We start from the raw sequence: 18,679 nt of genomic DNA on the forward strand, positions 1-18,679 counted from the left end.
ATGTACAGTATGTAACTATAACTTCTCTGTACATCACCTTGACAACATAATTAAATTTAAAAAGAAAGATTGACACCTTCTGGGTATTTTCTGAGACCGGAGAAAGAAGGAAGCAGAAATGGCCCTGGAAAATGTGTTGTATTGAATCTTTATTTAGACGTGGGACTTGTGCAGCTCTGAAAATTGTGCCTGAGCTTTTTCTCTGAATTCCTCTGGCGTTTTTCTCTGTGCCTCTCCCTGCTCTCAGGTCTTACCCGTCTCCGTGGGCTTTGTGAGGCCCTGGTGTATGCCACTCCTCTACTTCATTCTCCATTCTGGCGTCAGTCATCCTGGATAGTTTACCTTCGCATTGCTTCTGTTATTTGTGGTACTTGTACATCTTTATTTTTTGTGTGTGTGCTGGTTTTGGGCCTTGAACTCAGGTCCTGAGTTCAATTCTGGCTTTTTTGGGTGCTTAATAGGAGATAAGAGTCTCTTAGACTTTCCTTCCCAGTCTGGCTTTGAACTGCAGTCTTTAGCTCTCAGCCTCATGAGTAGCAAGGATTATAGACTGGAGGACTGCTAGCACCCAGCTTGTTCATCTTTTTTTTTTTTGTCATCCCTGGGGCTTGAACTCAGGACCTGAGCACTGTCCTTAGCTTTCTCAAGGCTAGGGCTCTACCACTTGAGTATGTAGTATCAAAGAATTGAACCCAGGGCTTCATGCATGCTAGGTGAGCACTCTACTAGGCCACGCTTTCCGGTCCCTCATCTTGTTTTTTTTTTTTTGTTGTTGTTGTTTGTTTGTTTTTTTGCCAGTCCTGGGCTTGAGCTCAGGGCCTGAGCACTGTCCTTGGACTTTCTCAAGGCTAGAGCTCTACCACTTGAGCCTCAGCACCATTTTTGGCTTTTTTCTATGTATGTGGTACTGAGGAATCGAACCCGGGTCTTGGTGCATGTTAGGCAAGCACACGACCACTAGGCCAAACTCCCGGCCCCTCATCTTGTTTTTTATAGCTGGGTTTTAGAGGGTGGAAGTGGTCTTACTGCTCTTGAATCCTCAGCCCTCAGCTAAAAGCAGCAACTAGACATGTTTGAGGAAGAACCATGATGAGTAGAGACTGAGCCTGTTGGCCCCTTCTTTATTGTTCTAGGCCTTTTGTGACTATGGATTTTGGTTTCAGGATGGTTCTAGGCTTGAGTCTGAGGGCTGGATTAATGTTTCTGATTCAAGTTTCTTCCTGCCTCCCCTCCCCCCACTATGTCATTTGAGGATCAGGTACCCTCTCAGGCATTAATGTGCCTCTCAGGGCTTAGCCTCTCCGGCCAGCCTGGCAGGAGCCACAGTGACATACTTCTCCTTTAGTTGTACTGTATTTCAGTTATCATACAGAAATGTTCTTACGTTTATACAGATGTTATTAAGTCTACATGGACAAGCTTCTATTTCTAATACAGTCCAGAATGACACGAGTGCTGACATTAGGATTTAGAAATAGTCGCCTGGCCTTTGGCAGACACTTGGTGAGCTTTTGTGATTCTTATGGGTCCTGGAGGTGGTGATCTCCAGTTCTTTGTGGCTCCCGGAGGCCCTGGTTAATGTCTCCTGTGTGAATGAACAGAGGTCTTCTGGGCTTACCGTTTGGACCTTCTCTAGTTCTTTGCAGCTGGGGGTATAGTCTCTTGGTTCACTACACATATTTTACTGTGAAATTAATTTGATTAGAATTGATAAAGTCCATGTAACTTGTTTTGTGTTTGCTATTTCTATATTCTGTATTTTCTATCTCTATATTTATGTGGGTAGCAAAAAACGAAAACTTCAGAGCAACCCTGATCAGTCTGAGAGCCATCACTCACATTAATAGCCATCTCAGGCCACACCCTGGAGGGAGCTTCTGAGCTATTGAGGGGACGGACATTCTTACTAAACTTAAGACTTTTTTTTTCTTTTTCTTTTTTTTTTTTGCCAGTCCTGGGGCTTGAACTCAGGGCCTGAGCACTGTCCTTGGGCATTCCTCAAGGCTAATGCTCTACCACTTAAACCATAGCACCTCTTTTGGCTTTTTCTGTGTATGTCGTACTGAGGAGCCGAACCTGGGTCTTTGTGCATGCTAGGCAAGCACTCTACCACTAGGCTCCCAGTCCCACATTTGAGTGGATGAATTGGTGTTTAAAGTGTTCATGAAAGTACATATTTCATTTGAGTGTGGTGGTGCACATTCTAGCTCTGTGAGAGGTGTAAGAATTGTAATCTGATGCTGGCCAAGGCAGACATGGTAGAGTTCCTGCCTAGCAAGTGTGTTCCAACTCTTGCACTGCCCAAAAGAGAAGTCCATATTTCAGGTGGTTGGTGCACTTGTGGGTCCACCTGTGTGGAGGCCGTGGCAGATGGAGGATTAATTCATTCCAGAAGCCCTAGGCCAGCCAGGTAACATAGCAAGGTATGACTCCCCCCCAAAATCCATATTTAATCCCAAATAATACAAGAATAAAATTCCTAAATACCATTTTATTCCAATTAAAACGTTAAAAAAACCTTTTTTTTTGGGTCAGAACAGGGTTTTTAACTTGGGTCTTGGTTGCTGCTCTTTAGCATTTTTGCTCAAGATTGGTGCTCTACCACTTGAGTGACCACTCCACTTCTTATTGGTGGCTAATTGGAGATAAGTGTCTTGAAGACTTTCCTGCCCTGGCTGGCTTTGAACTGAACCATCAGTTTTCAGTAGTTGTAAGCCACTAGGAACTGGCTTCATTCTGATTTTTTCTTCTAGTCATGAGGGCTTGAACTCTGGGCCTGGGCACGTGTCCCTGAGCTCTTCAGCTCAAGGCTAGCACTCTACCACTTGAGCCATACGCCACTTCCATTTTTCTGGTTATTAATTAGAGATAAAAATTTCATAGACTTTCCTGCTCAGATCTCAGCCTCTTGAGTAGCTACAGTTACAGGTGTGAGCCACCACACCTGGCTTGCATTCTGATTTTTTTTTTTTGGTCGTTCCTGAGGTTTGAACCCTGGGCTTGGGCATTGTCCCTGAGCTCTTCAGCTCAAGGCTACCCTCCTGCCCCTTGAGCCACAACACCACTACTGGTTTTCTAGTGGTTAATTGGAGATAAGAGTCTTAAAGACTTTTGTGCCCAGGCTGGCTTTGAACTGCGATCCTCAGATTTCAGCCTCATGAGTAGTTAGGATTACAGATGTGAGCCACCGCACTTGCCTTTCATTCTGATTTTTTTTTTTTTGCCAATCTGGGGCTTGAACTCAGGGCTTGAGTGCTATCCTTGGGTTTTTCCTTTAGGCTAGTGCTCTACGACTTGAGCCACAGTACCACTTTACCTGCCTCCCTCTTTTGTTGTGGGACTTGAACTCTGGGTCTGGGTGTTGTCCCTGAGCTCTTCAGCTCAAGGCTACTGCCCCACCTTTGAGCCACAGCGTTACTTCCTGTATTCTAGTGGTTAATTGGAGACAAGAGTCTTAGGGACTTTAGTGCCCGGGCTGGCTTTGAACTGTGGTTCTCAGATCTCAGCCTCCTGAGTAGCTAGGATGACAGGCATGAGCTACCACGCCTGGCCACTTTTTCTCTTTATGTGGTACTGAGGAATCCAATTCAGGGTGTCATGTATGCACACACTCAACCACTAAGTCCTTGATTTGTTTTTGAGTGCTCTGAAGAGAGGAACGAGGTATGGCAGTTATCTTCATACTAAATCTTATTTCAAGAAATAATGGTTTTAGTGAGGATGAAGGGCCTAGCCTGTGTTACTTGCTGCACTGAGAACTGACGATAGAACTCTGGACTCAGTTTTCAGGAGATGGACAAGGCATGGCATGGAGGATGTCTGGCGCTTGCTGAACTTGGTCGACGAGGCCTGTTGCTCCCATTGCGACTCTCAGAGGGTAAGTAGCTGAAGCCCGTGAATCTATCCTTAGGCCTTTTGTGGCCTGATGGGGAGCCTCAGCTGAGATGTCTCCCTGGTATGGTTGGTTGCAGACAAAGTGTTGGTATAGCAAAGTGCATTAGATATACTCCTAGATACATTATATTCATCTTCCAGACTTCTTCCATCTTCCAAGCTTGGTAATTTCCTGATGACCCCTTAAATGAACAGTGGAACTCCCCTATATAGATACCCTGAACACTGAGTCTGGAGGACTCTGGGCTGCTGTGTTATTGTCTGGTTTTCTTATCTTGAGAACTGATTTTCACTCTTTTGCTGTTGCCTGTTGAGAGTACCTGCAGCTGTAGAGCCCAGTGCCCCTGCAAGGTCCTGTGTCATCTGCAGTGACAATGGTGCCTTGGTGGTGAGGCTGCTGGGAGTGGAGCTAGAAGGCCAGGGGAGCTCTGCAGTGACCTCGGTGGACAAGAGTGTGGTTCACATCTGTAACCCTAGCTAGTGAGGAGGCTGAGATTTGAGGATTGTGGTTCAAAGCCAGCCCAGGCACCAACTTCTGTAAGACTCTTATCTTCAATTAACCACCGGAAAACTTCAGGTCAGATCTTTTTATGACTTTATTTGATGCTTTTCATCACTTGGCAAACATTTAAGTTGTTCTTGCCTTTTGGCTATTGTGAATAATGCTGCTATGAACATTTGTGTACAAGGCCCTTCTCTTACACGTACTCCCCCATCCCTCCACCCCCACCCCCCTGTGCCTGGGGCTTGAACTCAGGGCCTGGGCACTGTCCTTGAGCCACAGCACCACTTCTGTTTTATGTGTGTGTATGTAGTGCTGAGGAATTGAACCCAGGGCTTTGTGCATACTACCACTAGGCCACACTCCTGCCCTGTGTACAAGGTCTTATAGGAGAGGGATTGGTAAGTCAGTTTAAAATACTGCCAAACTGGGGCCGGGAGTTTGGCCGAGTGGTAGAGTGCTTGCCTAGCATGCATGAAGACCCAGGTTTGATTCCTCGGTACCACATACATAGAAAAAAGCCGGAAGTGGTGCTGAGGCTCAAGTGGTAGAGCTCTAGCCTTGAGAAAGTCCAAGGACAGTGCTCAGGCCCTGAGCTCAAGCCCAGGACTGGCAAAAAAAAAAAAAAAAAATACTGCCAAACTTCTGCAAATGGCTGTATACCATTTTACATTGTTGTTAACTGTGTATGAGTATTCCAGCTTCTTTACACCCTCATCAACATTTGTTTTTGTTGCTCTATTTAAAAATAATAGCCACCTTATGAGTATGGAATGTCATCGTATCATGGTTTGGTTTATGTCCATGATGGCTGAGGAACAGCCTGAGACTGTGCTCCCTCCCCAGTGTTAGCAGGGAGCAGTTGTGACTGTGAATGGATTGTCTATTATGTCTCTTCTTACCTTGAATTTGTGAGGCATTGTGGTTGGTTTAGCAGAGGTCAAACTGTCTTCTTAGGAAGGAATAGGGAGGGTTCCCTGTCCTGTACAGAGGTGTGAATTTCATAGGGACCTTGCAGTTTGGCCCTCTTCTAGAGGTCAGTGGGTCCTTAGGTGCACCTACAGAGATGAGTTCCACACTTCAGCACTGGGTATGCAAGCTCCTTGACTCCATTGTGCTAAGGAGTCCTAACCGCTTTTCTTCTTTAGCACTAGCTTGTGTCATAGGACATCACACCCTGAACCAATCCCACGCATCCTGAGTAAGGGTAAGGTATGGTATTGAGATCATAAAGTGTCAAGATGCTGTTACTGCTTTGAAACATAGTGTAGAATAGACCATTCCTGCGTACTGCTGGCCTCTTGCCTGGTGTGGCTCCTTGGGAACAGAATGTTGCTGTAGCCTTTTCCTTTGCCTGGTGGGGCCAAGCTATCTGCACTGTCTCCTGTCTGGTAAAGAGTAGTTTTAGGTAGAGGTCCATCAAGCATAGGCTAAGTATGGAGATGGCAAGTCTTAACACATACTGAGCATCTGTGCAGCATGCTGTTTGTTTTCATTGAGTTAAACAATTTAAAAATGTTATTTTAAAATCTTGAACTTGAGGTCCTTCTGCCTCTCACTAGCCAGATGATCAGCTCACTACCACACCTGGGCTTTGTGTTTAGATCTTACACCATTCCTCTGAGAGAAGTCTTATCTGCATAAAGCCATAGTTGAAGGTTCAGGGTTGAGTAGTTCTGGCATTTCCTGGTCTCCTCAGAGCCATTGTATCCCATGTGTGGCATTCTATTTAGTTTGAAAATCAAAAGCCAACACTTTGGGAAGCCATTGTTTAGGGGACAGGATTCAGAAGCATGTTGTCCTATAGAACTTGTGTTTGTGTTGTAGAGGACAGGGAAACTTTCATGGGTGCATGCTGAAAAGGAAGACCTGGTCCTGGAGAAGTTAGGTTGGAAGGTTCCTGTTGACATCTACCTTCAAGACAATAGCCTTGAGAAGGCCAACTGTGCCACTGGGCAGAGGCACTGAAGGAGGGTTTGCTTTCTTTGGATGGCTTTTTAGGGAGTCCTGCCAGTTTCTCTCCTTGCATGCATGCATACATGTGTACACACACACACATACACACTCCCCCTCCCATATTCCCTCCACATCCCCACATGTACTTTAAGGCTATTTCTTTTCTTTGCTTTTTTTTTTTTTTTTGTCAGTTGTGGAGCTTGGACCCTGGGCCCGGGCGTTGTCTGAGCTCTTCAGCTCAAGGCTACTGCCTTACCCCAGGGCCTGGGCATTGTCCTTGAGCTCTTCAGATCTAGGCTACCCTACCCCTTGAGTCTCAGTGCAACTTCCAGTTTTCTAGTGATTAATTGGAGATAAGAGTCTCATAGGCACTAAAAGGGCTGGCTTTGAACTGCCTCTATCCTCTCGATCCTCAGATCTCAGCCTCAGCCTCCCGAGTAGCTAGGATTACAGGCATGAGCCCCTGCGTCCGGCCAGGACTAGATTTATCATCTGATCACCACAGGCTTCCCTTGTCCGGTGCTCACAGCTTGGTTCTAATGTAATGTGTAGGGCAACAGGATGCCTCTGCACTGAAGTGGAAGAAAAGCTGTGTAGGGGATGAGAATAGAGAGAGCTTACTTTCCTGGGAGAGTTCTGGCTGGGTGGGGTTCCTGAGACTTTTTCTGCAGCCTCCAAGGCTCAAGACCCCTGAATGATCCTTGAGGAGGAACCCTGGGGGCAGAGATTTGTATGAAGTGCACAAGTACTTTCTCTGTTTCATTGCTGTCGCCTTAGCTCTTGACTCTTTTTCATTGTTTTATGGCAATATACTCTAAAGGATCCCATAAATTTATATTTGTCTTTATCTTGTGTGTCCTTAAAATTCACATATGAGTTTATTGGAAAATTAGCAACATGTACATCATTGGAGGGATGAGGCCAGGTGAGTCAGAAAGTTCACTGTGACATCATAAGCAAATGGAATAAATTGATCATACCTTTACTAGTAATGCATTTTATTTCCTTGACGGAAACAAATTACTTCTATAAACAGCCCACTGATGCTTGTGCAGTGTTTAGACACTTGGCACTGTCACAAGTGATGTGTCTGGTATTTCCCCAGTAATGGTCATTTACTTCAAAATGTGTAGCTAGACTTAATAGAAAAACAGTTAAAATGGTTTGTTCTTGGGTGAAAGTATTTATGAGAAAAGTATTTAAAAGACCCTCCTGTAAGGCAGTGTGCACTGCAGAGCCACCCACTAACTTAGTACAGTTCACAAATACGGAAGCCGTGCCTTCAGCTTCCCAGTTGTGAGCCATTCATACACTTTTACAACTGGGAAAATGTTAACATACATACTTAAATGTTTACAAATATGGAATTCAGTGACGTAATTACACTTTTTTTTTTTTGCCTGCCTTCTCTTCCTCCCTTCCTCTCTTCGTCCCTTCCTCCCTTCCTCCCCTCCTCTTCTCTCCTCCTGTCCTCCCCTTCCTTCCCTAGTAAAAACTGGGTAAAAAGTGAAGGTTCAGTTGGGCACACTTCTTTTCTAGCTCTTTTGAGTTTGGGGCCAGTTTGGGCAGCATAGCAAGACCCTGTCTCACCATAGCAAAAAGGTGTCTGAGGTGTGTTTGCCGCCAGCCTCAGGACACCCGGGTCCTTCCGCTTGGGACTCAGTGTGAGGTGTCCTGTGTTTGTGGCCAGCCTCAGGACACCCGGGTCCTTCTGCGCAGAGTGAACACTCTTGGTGTGGCGTCACTTGGCTTCGGCTTCTTAGTTCCTGGCTGGGATTTTCCTGTATCCCTTTGACTTGTCCTCTTTTGACCTTTGGGTTTGGGGTCACACTGAGTCCCTTGGTCCTCTGTGGAACTGAGAGTGGGCATGTCTTGGCAGACAGACTCCTGGGCTGTGGCCTCCCCATCGCCCATCCCAATATTCCCTGGGCTGTAGGCTGCCAGTTGACAGAGGGCCACAGCTGCTGTTTGCTTCTGCTCTTCACTGCTGTCTACTGCATGTGCATCCAGGGTCTTCTCGCTGGGGACCTCATCCTGCTGGGTCTCTGCAGGGCTTGGCTCTTCTTCATACCCTTCTTCCTCAGTCTTTGGAGGAGTAGCAGTTGCAGCAGATGCCGCTCCTTGCAGTGGGCCGGGGAGGGCAGGCTTCGGAGCCCATGTGTTACAGGAGTCCTTCACAGAGAGATTGAGGGGCAGGTCCTGCAGTTCTGAGAAGCCCAGGCCTTCTGTCCGGGCACTGCCTAGGTACATGTGTCTGTGAGAGGCTCTAGGTGTGGTGGCCTCTGCCTTTTTGGAAAGGTTAAGGGGGCTTATTCTGGAACTATCCTCTGGGCTGGTGGGTGGGGCCTCTGCATCTGGGGAGGTGCTGCCTGTCTGAGATGGAGAGTCTCTGTCCGTGGCTTGGAGGCTGGAAGAAGTCAGAAAAAGCCTTAGTGAGAATTTGGGAAGCAACCACATAAAGCACTCTGAGGAAGCGTGAACATGGCTAGATGCCCCAGACAAAACCAACACAGCAGAGGTTTTGAAAAGGACACTTTCTTACCTTTCTGGAGACTCTGCTTTATTTGTAGGAGGCTGGGAAGGGAGGTGGTCTTCACGCCTCAGGACGGGTTTGAAAGCCGTAGGGCATTGCTCTGGCTGCGGAAGTCGCCCCAGAGTCCCTGTAGGGGCTGCTTTGTTTGAGAGGTCACACAGGCCTTCACATGTCTGACTTGTCTGTGTGAAGTTGGTGGGGCTTGGCCTTCCTGGGGACCCCGTGGCTGCACTACCTGCACGGGGGCTCATTTTGGCCCCTTCTGTGTCCCTCTGCCCATCTTTGGAAGTGTCTGTAGCCTTGGAAATTGAACTTTCCTTCTCAAAGTCTGTGGGCTTTTTGTGTGAACTTGAAAGGTTTAACTCAGAGGGACTGGAAGATGGGTAGGCCAGTGTAGCTTCTTCAAACAGACGAGAGCTCTGATCTCGTGTGATGCCAGTGAGAGGTGGGAGTCTGAGACCATAGGAGGAAAAGGCAGACTCTGGTCTGTAAAATCCGTAAGGAATCGCTAGGTTGGAGTGGTACTGCTGGAACAGTCTGTAGTGCTCGTATGTTGATGGAGACGGGTTCAAGTGCTTAGGGATGGACCCTGGGTGAGACAGGAAGTGTCTCTGGTCTTGGGGCCCGTAGACAGAGAGCAGGGGAGTGTCACACTCAGGCGTGTTCCCAGTTAGCAGGTAGGGAGAGTAGATGGCGGCCAGCCCGGGCTCTGTGTAAAAGGGAGGCGGGTATTCTGGGATTGCTGGGTGTACATAGGGGGGGATAGCGCTGAAGCCCTTTGTGGATGGTATTTTATGTGGGAACTCAGGTGCAAGGAATGGGGAGCCAGCTTTCCAGGGGTAGCTAGGAGTATGAAATGCAGATTTGGTGTGGAAAGAGGTGGCTTTGGTGGCGGGATTGGTTAATGCCAGCACTTCGGGAGCGTCTGTGTCTTCTGGCCCCCGAAGTCTGTGTTCTCCAACTGGAACAAATGCTGAAGGCCGTGCCCCACTGTCCAGGCTGGGCTGGGTGCTGAGGACAGGGTCAGGTGCCATTTCCTTCGGGAGAGCTGGCTTCTGCAGGCACTTATGTGCTCCTCGAGCCCCAAGTTCCAGATTCTCCTTGGTGTCTTCCTTGCTAAAGCCCTGTGGGAGCTTTGCCTCAAAGCTGGAGAGTCCACTTGTGAGGGACTTGGAAGAGGCCGGCTTTGTGGTGAGCTCTGGCTGGTGGGTCTGCTTAGGGTCCAGCGAGCTAGACTTGGGGCCCTTGGGCACACGATCTTGCTCTGACACTAACGTGATGGAGTTCTTACAGAGACCGTACTTCATGTGATTGAAGAGGTGTGACTTCTCATTGCACGTGAAAGGACACTGGAAACATTTGTACTTGAAAGGTTTTCCTGGGGGTCGAGGGATGTAGTGTGGCTTTTTTGGTTTTCGTTCCTTCAGGAGACTCATTGTCCTCTGTGTTTGGACTGTGGTCTGCTCACTGGGGCGGTGACTGTGGGCTCTTCTTTAACTGGAGGTGGTGGTAGCTTCTAAGGAAGTTAACTTTGTCCTTCCTTGGTTTTTGAGTCTTTGTATTTGAAGCCAGCCTCACATACTGAGCGTTGGAGGAAGACCCCTCTTGTGGTGCCCAGAGCTGCAAAGGTGGACAGAGGGAGATGTTAGGTGAATGATTAGTGGGTTAGTGCCCTCACTGAAGGGAGAGTTGGAGCAGGGCACCTTGCAGAGGCCAGGTGATGCCTGCATCTTCTCTGGCTTGCTCTACCAGCTGACAACTTCCTGCAATGTTTTCTGTTTTCTTAAGAATTGCCTAGGGGCTAAGGGAGTAGTGAGGTATGAAAGTTTAGTGTCAATTCTGAGAATATCTGAAATTCTTCGCATTTTGGGGGTCTTTATCCCATAATCTGAACCTTCCCTGTATCTGTTTCTATGGGGTTTGTGGACAGGGTCCTATCCTAGGGCCATCAGCTGGCTTCTCTGGGGGAACCTTCACAGGAGCTGGCAGATTTCACCCCCTGTGCAGTGAGTGCTGTGTGGAGCTCTGCCTTGCTTAGTCTTGTTGGCTGGTGTAATCTTATGTAATATTAAAAAATTAAGAAGGTTTCGTATGGGACCGTATCCTGCTACTTTCTAAACAAAAAATGAAAAGCTGACTTTGATCACTAAGTTGCTTTTTTCCCCGAACTACCTTGTTTGCCACTTTGGTGTGGGGGATGTATCCTAGGATTTTCTGCATGCTAGACAAGTTCTCTATCATTGCTCCATGCCCCAGGCCTAGTAAGTAGCATTTATGTTGGCTCAATATAAATACAAATGCTGTGTTCAGTGACTAAGACAGCCTGCAAGTCCCTGAGTGGCTTTCTGTCCTGTCCACTGCACATCTCGTCTGTGAGTTAGGCTAGTCTCACAGGCCTGCTCTGTCCTTTTCTGGACGTGCTTCTGTACAGCCAAGTTAAGCCTTTGTAGCCTCTCTGCTTAGGAGACCAGCGGGAATGGTGCCTGGGCGGAGCCTCAGGTCTTCTCCCCAGCCCCAAGTATCCCTTGAAGGCTGCCAGACTCCTCTCATTGCTCCTCCTAACCAGCACAGAGGACAGCTGGTGGCCTAGACAGCCATCAGTGACAGAGTGGGTGGGGTCGGGGCCATAGGTGAGGAATCCAGTCCAGATAACCTTGATTTGTATAGGAAATATTAAAAATAAATGAATGAATGAATGAATTAACTTTCTAACAGTTAAAGTTCAGTGGAAATGATTTAGGAAAAGTGTTTCCAGCTGCAAAACTGAGCTTGTAGCCAGGCATGATGGTTCACGCCTGTAATCCTAGCTACTCAGGAGGCTGAGATCTGAGGATCGTGGTTCAAATCCAGCCTAGACACTAAAGCACATGAGACTCTTATCTCCAATTAACCACTAGAAAACAGGAAGTGGGGCTGTGGCCCAAGGGGTAGGGTGGTAGCCTTGAGCCGAAGAGCTCAGGGACGGCGTCCAGGCCCAGAGTTCAAGCCCCACAACCAACCAAAAATTGAGCCTGTGAGATGTATATGTAAAGCAGTGCTATACTTGGGTGGTCAGATGACCTGGAAACCAACCCTTTAGGAACATAAATCTCAAGCCTCACAGCAAAAGGGGCAGTGTACAATCAGCTGAAGGAGCAGGGTCTCCATTTTCATTTGTATACCTCAAATTCATAAAAAATTGATTTGATGTGATTTGGTTTCTTGAAAACATTAGCTGGGCACAGTGGCCCAAGCCTGTAGTCTTAGCTACTTAGTAGGTGGAGATTGAGGGATTGTGATTTGAGGCCAGCCTGGGCATGCAAGTTTGAGCGATTCCATCTCAGCTAGGATTGGGCACAGTGGTTGTTATGCCCGGCAATCCTGGGAAGCCTAAAGCTGTCCACTGAATGTCTCAGCGTAGCAGTGGGAGTGAAGTAGGGATTTTGGATAAGAAGTAAAATGTCGGAAGTGGAACTGAGCAAAAAAACAAAATAAAACTCAAGGACAGCACCCAGACCTCCAGTTCATGCCCCAATACTAACACATACGCGCACGCACGCACAAGCAGCTTCAGTTGCCCCATAGTGGGAGAGAGGCCAGGGCCCTGAGCTTTCTTGGGGGCTGTGGATGAGGGAGCTCTCGTAGTTGGGGAGGGTGTTCTGCCTGGAACCCTGCTCTGTCCTGCTATAGAAGCTACAGGGTACCCTGTCAAAGTAGAGCAAATTAAACATGTAATAATAGCTTTATGACTCTCTTTTCCTTTCTTACTAAAACAAAAGATGTGAGGTAATTCTGCAGGCTCAGCCTGTACCTAGGGGCATATCTACCCTGGGTGGTAAGAGTGCAGTTTCTCTGCCTGTCAGGGAGCTGGAGGAGTTGTGCCTGACTCCAACCCTGATGAGGGTGGCTGGTAAGTCAGCAAGGCTTGTTCGGACATGCTCATTACACTCCTGATTCTGAAGGCGTGAGAACCTCTACAAGTCAGGTTCCCATGGCTGTGTAGGATATGTCATGGCACAGATCTGAGAGTGGTGATTTCATCACTAGCTGGAAGCTCCATGATCAAAATGATGACAGTTGCAAACATTTATCAAGTATGAGCTGTGTCCTGGTGATGTTGAGGGTGGGTGCAGACACTGAAAGGGTCAGAAAATCCCTCAGGAAGCAAGAAGATGACGGGGCTTCAGAGCACGCTGCTGAATGCTGCTGGTACTTTTGGATGAAAGAAAGTAGCCTGCCACATTGACTAAATACACACACCAGAGCCTCTGAGCTTTCTTTAAGTCTTACAGAAAGTATGTATTATGCAGGTGCCGAAGTGTTGTCTTAAGATGAGACTTGGGAACAACTTATCTTTTGCAGCCTGTACTACTTTCAGTCAAATGTAGCTATCTGAAGCCTTGATCTGAACCCTCTGCCTTTGTTGTTGTTGTCTAGCTGGCCTCCAGGACATTGGGTAGTCTGGGTAGGGTACCCTCTGTGGTTCCTGTACCAGGGTTCTTGGGTGAGAGTTTTACCCTAGTATTTATTGCTTGAAAGGGAATGTCATAAAAATAGAGTCCTGGATGCAGCAGTTTTAGTAACTTTGGTAAATTGACCTCTCAGGATTGCACAATTGCCAATTAAAGCAGGGCATTCAGCTACTATAAGACAGGTGTAAGGCGGGTATAGCTCACTTGTCTATAAACTGCTGCTGTGTTGGGGAAGTAAGTGGGATAAAATTGATGCTTTTGTAAGCTTTTAAATGATGATGTCAGCCTGTGAGCTCTCTGTCCTACTGGAGAGGTTTATAAGGATGAAGAAACCAACCTACAGCCATACATCAGCTGGGTGAATACGCCTGTGGGCAGAGGCTTGAAGTAGTCCTGTCTGGTCAGTTTATCCTGCTGGACTTTGTACTCTTTGGCAGTTACTGGTGTTACAATATTCCAAAAAGAGCATATTATTGCCAAAACAGTGAAACCCAGAACTTTGCTTATAATAAGTTTGGATTTTTATTAAGAGGTCGTTTTTCCTGTAGGCAATGAGAAAGTTGTGTTACTACTGACTTTCCCTTTCCTTGGGCTGAGAGAGTGTTCCTCTGTTGTGAGTGCACACCTGGAGAACGGTGGAGCTCCCCTTCTGTAAGTGGTTCTGTCTGAGAACTGCAGTGTTCGTTTACTGAGATAGGGACCCTGGCAGGTCCTGTAGGAGTCTATCCAGCCCTTTACCGCCTCTCCTGGTTCTTCCCACTTGATGGGCAGGAGGGTCAGAAGGAAGGCATCCTCATAGTTGCTTACTTGGCTCCTGAGCTGATTTGGAGTTGTCCATGTTTCTTCTGCCTGCTAAGGACAGCTCTTTCCACACACATACCTCTCTTAGTGGTTCATCTCTGATCTTCCTCTCTGAACCCTTTGGCTACAGTGTAGACAGGGTCTCAACAAAGAGTATGAGAACAGTGTGGCACAGTGGCACAGCCATGTGCTCAGCGTCCAGCTAGAGCTTCTGTCTCCACTGTCCTGCTGACATACAGAGGCACCTTGTGTGGCTTTAGTATCTTCAGTCAAACCTTTGGAGTTTGGCTATGGAAGGGCCCTGAGCCTAGAGCTCCCTCCTGCCCAGAGTGCCATGAGCAGCCCGTGGTTTCAGTTGGCTACAAGGTCCTGTTTGTCTTGACTTTAATGCCCTAGATGGCTGCAGGTCCCTAACTATGGACACTGAAGGTAGCTGCCAGTTGTTTGGGCAACAGTGAGTGATGGTATGTTTAAAAAGTTCCTGAGGATTTTCAACTAGGGAAACAGGGTGGGAAGTAGTATTTTAAGAGACCTCGGACAGTACGCCATGGAGTTAATTGCAGCTTGAATTTGTGGGACACCGTGGGCAGGCCAGGTACCTCTGCTTGTCCTGCATATCCACCTGTGAGCTGAGGTAGTGCTGTGTGTCCAGCTGTCTGGCACTGAGCCTCACAGGTGGAATGTCTTGAAGGGCATGGTATAATTACAACACTGTGATGTGGCATTATTGCGCCATTCAAGGGCACGCCACTGTCGTCTACCCACCGGGCTGTCGCAAGAACAAGATCTGTGAGTTTTATTCCAGTTGAACTTCTAAGTGACAGCCGCCACTCCCTCCCAGCCTTTCTGTTCTTAAGATGAAGGTAGACTTCAGGACAGATATGACCTAGCGAGAAGGAAGTCCTCTGGAGTAAACTTGGAGGAAAGGGTCCAGAAAACAGCCAGGTGCTCTGTCACATAGGGTGCGTGGAGGGCCGGGGGGCCTGGCTTAGCCCCTGGTCCCCAGTTCCAGCTTGCCTCATTTGTCCTTAGTAGACCAGCCTTGACATCTGGAGTGCTTGGTTAATGTGAAATGGACACCCACAAAACAAATGCAGACAATTCTTAAGTGAATACTTAAGTGAAATCTGACTGGGTCAGGCTTTGCCAGTAGTCAGGTCAGTAATTACTTTCATATAAGGAACCAAAGAAGAACCTTGTTGATTAGTTTTGCTTTTGAAAGATTATGTCAAAATTGGGGTGGGGAGGGAAATAGGGACAAAAACATAAGAAGGGGTATCAATGTGTGAGAAGTAATGCACCAACTGCCTGGTGAATGTAACTATATCCCCTCTATACATTACCCTGACTAACATAAAAGGAAGAAAGATTATGTCAAAATTGAACTTAAACTTCAGACATCGAAAAAATTAGATTAGAAATGAAGCCAGCAGGGAACATTGAAGCAATAATGTAAGTTTATATTTTGATTTACTTTGTATGAATTTTATGGCAGAAAGAAGGACTCACTTTCCACATAGGCTTATTCGTATTCTTAGATGCTAAGCATCAGCTAGCTCCACTAGGAGTTTTGTTATCATGTCTCTATCCCTACAGTGCACCTGCTCGGTCCTGAGCAGCCCCAGCACACCGAGCAAGGCAGAACAGACACAACAGCAAGCATTCATCCAGCTAGATGTTTTAAAATATCACCAGAGTAGTTGTGGAACAAACTCAGATCTAAGAAGAAATTGTAAGCACTTACCAGAGGTGGCTAGTTCTGGGTGCAGCGTCTGGAGCTTGGTGTGGAGGGCTGAGGAGCAGCAGGATGTGTTCTCACGCCGGCTTGCTGGCTGGGTGAAACTGGAGCCGGCTGTTCCAGTGGGAGGGATTTAAGTGTAGGAGTTGAGCCCTCGGGGCGTAGAGATGCACCTGATATTCCTCCGCCCGCAGCTACGATTCATGTGTTTGCACCCCCTGAGCTCCGTGCAGCCTCACTGAGACGGGGCCTTGTCAGCAAGGTGTCAGCACGGTGGCTGTGTGGGGGCCACATTGGTGCTGTCCAGACAGGAAGGGGTTCAAGGGTCACATTCCCATGCTGAGGGTCCCCCACACAGTGAGTGGTTGATAAAGAATAGACTCTAGTGAGCATACACTGGGGCAGGTAGGCAGATGTGTTCTGAAGTGAGTTTCTTCCCCTCCACTCTTGGCAGCACCCCTTCTGGTGTCCTCGTGGTGAGGGCAGTCAGACATTTTTCCACCTGTGTGCCTTTCATTCTTACCCTTGCTCCCAAGATTCTTTGTTGAAGTCCCCTTGGGAGCTGAGCTGGCAGGGTGGAAGCCAGCCTCACGCCTGTCACAGGAGTCTGCTACTGCATGCTGGGGCCTGCATTGGCTGTGAAGCTGGGGTGCACACATGCTGTCAAAATAGTTACGCTGTACACCATTATACACCCTCTTTAAAATATACTTCAGATACATTATTTGGGGGTCATTTTATCCTCTCCCTCAAACTGCTTGCTTATTTAATCTGAGGCCCTTACCTGACTACAGTAAAGGCTGCTGTGTAGTGTCAGTTTGGGGACAAGGAAAAGGAGATGGCATGGTGCTATCAGAGCTTCTGGCAGAGTCTGGGGCACCAAGGCACAAGGACCCTCTCCTTATGGCAAGTATAGACCATTTTTTTTCTCTTCTCCCTTTCTTCATTTAAGACTTTAGATTTTAACTTGGCTTTACCTTTATATTTAATTCTTAATTTTTTTTTTAGTTAACTTTTGTTCCAGTCAGACTTCTTTATAATTTAAAAAGTAAAAAATAGTTCCATAGTCTTTTGATAAGAACTTCTTATCCCTTGCTGGTAACAAACTACCTTTGGCTCAGTGACTTGAGACACCTACTGTTTGTCTGATGGTCCCTTGTGGTCTTGGGGTCAGCAGTTGTGGTAGAGCTCCACATGTCCTGCTTCTCTCCCCGTTGGGTGTGGCTAAGGCCACCCAAAGGCACAAAATCACCCCCCCCTCCACCCTGCCACTGCTCAGTGTGGCTTATATCAGAGGACACCCAAGAAGGGGGATTTAGGACAGCTCTAAACTCCTGGAGAGCAAAGTGAAAGGTTCTAGTCTCTGAACGGACAGGCCAGTTTGGTTGTGCTTTGCTGAGCAGCCACAGCTAGCCAGGTTCAAAGGAAGCTAGTGGGAGAGTGCAAGGTATCTGTGTTCCAATCCTATTGTTCACAAAACACCTTATGACCTTTCCTTAGCTGAGGATTTGGTATTTACCACATTGGTTCCAAGTAACATTAATCAGCCTCCAGTTCTCACCTCCCATCCCCACACTCTACTTCTTTCTCTTGACTCCTTTTACGTTAAGTGAGGTTTGGACCCCTTTGTTTCATGTAGCGTCCCTGTTTCTCTCCCACCCCTCCTCTCTCCCTCCCACATATTTTCTGCACTTTACATCAGTGTGGACATCATACACCCTAGACACATAATAAGCAAGCACATTCTTTGCTGTTGGCTGCAGCGCCTCCTCAGTGACATATGAGTACATAAACGACTTTCCCAGTTCAGATTCATCAGTCACAGGCTGATGGATTCCAGCATGGATTTATCTCATCCATTTTAGGGTCTTACATGAGTGGGGATCCTTGGTTCTCTAGGTGTAATGGTTCTTGTCTGCATGCACCGTCCTTTCTCCTTTGTATTCTCAGTTTCCTTAGCTTTGTGTTCAGACACTTCTATCAACTGGCTCCTTTTCATAGTCAGCATCTCTCATTTCCCAGAGTTCTGAGTGGTCCTCTTTTGATACCCCATTCTTGTCTCCCGTAGACAGTGCTAGTTTTTGGCAGGGGCAGGGAGGGTGGGTGTTGAACTTGTACACTGCTATGGCATTTCTCTGTTTCCACTGTGCGCTGCCTTGCCTTCTGGCCTTATGTGGGACTACTTCTAGGGAGTCAACTCTGTCTCCCGAGGGGGTTTCTTTGTAGTTCTCCTTTGTAGATCCCCAGAGTTCTTGGGCCTTTTGGAGACTGTTTTGTGTCAGGGCGTCGGGGCTTCCTTGGGTTTGGGGCATGTACATGTACTTATCATATACTTGAACCTTCCTAATCATTCCTGGGGATTCTTCCCTGTTCTTTACCCTGCAACCTATGCCATATGAAGGCAAGTCCTTTTCTGTTGTTTTTAAGTGTGAAGTTCCACATTTAGTCTTCTCTATTACCTAGAAGTCTTGTAATGAGGTTTCTGACAAGAAAGGTCAAGGTAACTTAGGAGGAGAGATGGGAGGTTCACGGAACCTCTTTTGGTCAGAGGCTCTTTTCTGAGTGCCATCCGCATTAGTCCCCCTGGTCTCAGAACATGTCTGAGAAGTAACCTGGGTCAGAAACCTAGTCTGGAGGCGGGACAGTTGCTTCATGTGATGCAGTGAGGCCTGTAAGGTCTGACTGGAGGAGTGTCTAAAGCAGTGGCCATTCTTTGTCTGGCAGTATCTTACTGGTGTTTGACAGGGTGCTGCTCGGTGTGCGTGATGGTGTCAGCCTCTTCAGCTGTGGTGGGACATTTCTCC

At 47.4% G+C, this 18,679-nt stretch overlaps 2 protein-coding genes across 2 annotated transcripts in view; one reads left to right on the top strand and one right to left on the bottom strand.

Annotated features, from left to right (window-relative positions):
* The window catches only part of Tbcd (tubulin folding cofactor D), a 148,688-nt gene that overhangs the window by 47,596 nt on the left and 82,413 nt on the right, over positions 1-18,679 (top strand). Inside the window, exon 13 of the mRNA XM_090351442.1 lies at positions 3,783-3,877. Coding sequence (XP_090207568.1) covers positions 3,783-3,877 — 95 coding nt within the window. The remainder of the gene's footprint in view (positions 1-3,782; positions 3,878-18,679) is intronic.
* Positions 6,539-10,357, bottom strand: Znf750 (zinc finger protein 750). Its single transcript, XM_090351783.1, has 2 exons — positions 8,895-10,357; positions 6,539-8,759 (listed from the first exon to the last, which is right to left on the bottom strand). The coding sequence occupies exons 1-2, from the start codon at positions 10,319-10,321 to the stop codon at positions 8,045-8,047; spliced, it is 2,142 nt and encodes a 713-aa protein (XP_090207909.1). The 5' UTR covers positions 10,322-10,357; the 3' UTR covers positions 6,539-8,044.

The sequence above is a fragment of the Megascapheus bottae genome, chromosome 17 (genome assembly GCF_031878675.1).
Source record: "Megascapheus bottae isolate mThoBot1 chromosome 17, mThoBot2.hap1, whole genome shotgun sequence".
NCBI classification, from domain to species: Eukaryota; Metazoa; Chordata; class Mammalia; order Rodentia; family Geomyidae; genus Megascapheus; species Megascapheus bottae.

What these genes read in the sequence shown, in the direction of transcription:
- Znf750 (XM_090351783.1), bottom strand. Translation starts at nt 10,321, where the DNA reads ATGAGTCTCCTGAAGGAACGAAAACCAAAAAAGCCACACTACATCCCT. An exon ending in AAAGCAGAGTCTCCAGAAAG is followed by an intron (nt 8,760 to 8,894) that starts GTAAGAAAGTGT and finishes GACTTCTTCCAG; the next exon opens with CCTCCAAGCCACGGACAGAG.